General features: G+C 39.7%; 1 protein-coding gene across 3 annotated transcripts in view; it reads right to left on the bottom strand.

The window, feature by feature from the left end:
* Positions 1-1325, bottom strand: part of klhl26 (kelch-like family member 26) — a 6646-nt gene extending 5321 nt beyond the window's left edge. For 2 of the 3 annotated variants that reach the window (XM_034882279.1, XM_034882278.1), the window contains exon 1: positions 864-1158. In XM_034882279.1, the coding sequence (XP_034738170.1) occupies positions 864-913 (50 nt within the window). In that variant the 5' untranslated portion in view covers positions 914-1158. Of the gene's footprint in view, positions 1-863 lie in introns of all 3 variants that reach the window. The other variant, XM_034882277.1, reaches the window with a different exon arrangement.
* Positions 1326-1664: the final 339 nt, after the last annotated feature.

Genomic DNA, 1664 nt, shown 5'->3' on the forward strand with positions numbered 1-1664 from the left:
TATATATATATATATATATATATATAGCCTACATACATACATACATACATACATAACAGCGTTATATGTAAAATAACAGCTTTTATGTCAGTTCTGCCCATTTAAAATACCATCACTCAATTCTTGTCTTTATAGTTATAAATGTAAAGTCTTAATTTGACCTGCTTTTCCCACTGTTTAGTTTGAGTAACGTTATTTTAGACTTATTCAAAGCTAGCATTTAGCCGGGAAGCTAACGCAGATGGAGGCTAACCCTTCTTTCTCTTTCAAAACATTGTTTAACTTTTTAAACACAAAAGCACCTACATCGAAGTGATTAATATTGTTCACTTATATTAAACTATCGGCGCATAGGCCTATATTGTAATTACAATTTAAAATGATCGATCGATTATCGATTTCAGTATTGGCCTGGCTCTAGACATGATCAGTCGAGGTAATGTATGTGATTAGCCTATATTCAAAAGTGATTTAAAGTAAGTAAACTGACTTTCACTTTACATACTGTTTACAATTTGCAACTTTGTTAAGCAAAGTATTCCCAGTTAGTTACATTGTTGCCTGCACCTACGTTTAACAACCTTCTACGAGTTAGGTGTGTTTACTGCTCGAAATTAGCAATTGTTACACCATTAGTTAATTTCAACTCTGCTGTGCATTTGATAATAAGAGCAGGCAGTGTGGATGCCTGGAGGCCCGGACAGCTCCTCGGTGTTTTCCGACGTCAAGCCGCTGCTCCGAGACGATCCAGTGGGGCTCGAACAGTGCCGCAGTCTCGGAGCCGTGGAGGCTTTGCTGAAGGTAACACCGAGGGACCAGTTAAACCCCCTGGACACACCACATTCTCATTCCGCTTCGCTTACCTGCTCTGTGGATTTTTCGAAGCAAAATCCCTGCCATCCGACTCCGCCATCTTCTAGCTCAGAATAACACGCATGGAGCATTTTCAGTAATTTTACCAGAAGGTCAACGGCACGATTGGCCTGTTCATAGTGTTTTGAAAAATGTTAAAGTGTGTTTGAAAGGCACGGAAGGAGAACCGCTGTATGTCTCAAGCCCTGTGGTGAACACGCTAATGACCTCTTTCCTACCCGGTAGTTTGCTGCACGTCCTTCCTGTACTGACAGTTTCTGGCCACTAGGAGGAACCACTGCATTTACATAGATTATCTATATATAAACGGCGCTGCTCGACAGGTCTGCAGCCAGGTGTAGGCCAGTGACTGTAAAACAGTTGATGTAGGCCCACTCGTTTCTATGGACCTGGAGAGGTTGACCAGTGGGTTCGCAAATCGTGGAAGAGGTAGCCTAATCAAATTATTTACTCTCGTAAAAGTAGCAATGGTAAATACATAATACATGGGTATTATAGTGTGTTTCAAAAAAAACACATTGTGTTGGAAAAAAAGTTGTTTTTTAACCAGACATTTAAAAAATAATACACTTATAACTGTAATCACGATAACATGGAACCGTGATATTTTTGTTGACGGTTATCATACCGTCAGAATCGCATACTGGCCTATTAACATAAAACACAGTGCTTTAAAGCCGGAAAGTGGAGTTCACTTCTCAGCAATAACAAAATACATTCACCCAGGAAACTCTCGTTCGTTCCTTTTGGGAATGTCTTTATCCAAACCATGATTTTTTTTCAGAACTTAA

Source organism: Etheostoma cragini, chromosome 9 (assembly GCF_013103735.1).
Source record: "Etheostoma cragini isolate CJK2018 chromosome 9, CSU_Ecrag_1.0, whole genome shotgun sequence".
NCBI lineage: Eukaryota > Metazoa > Chordata > Actinopteri > Perciformes > Percidae > Etheostoma > Etheostoma cragini.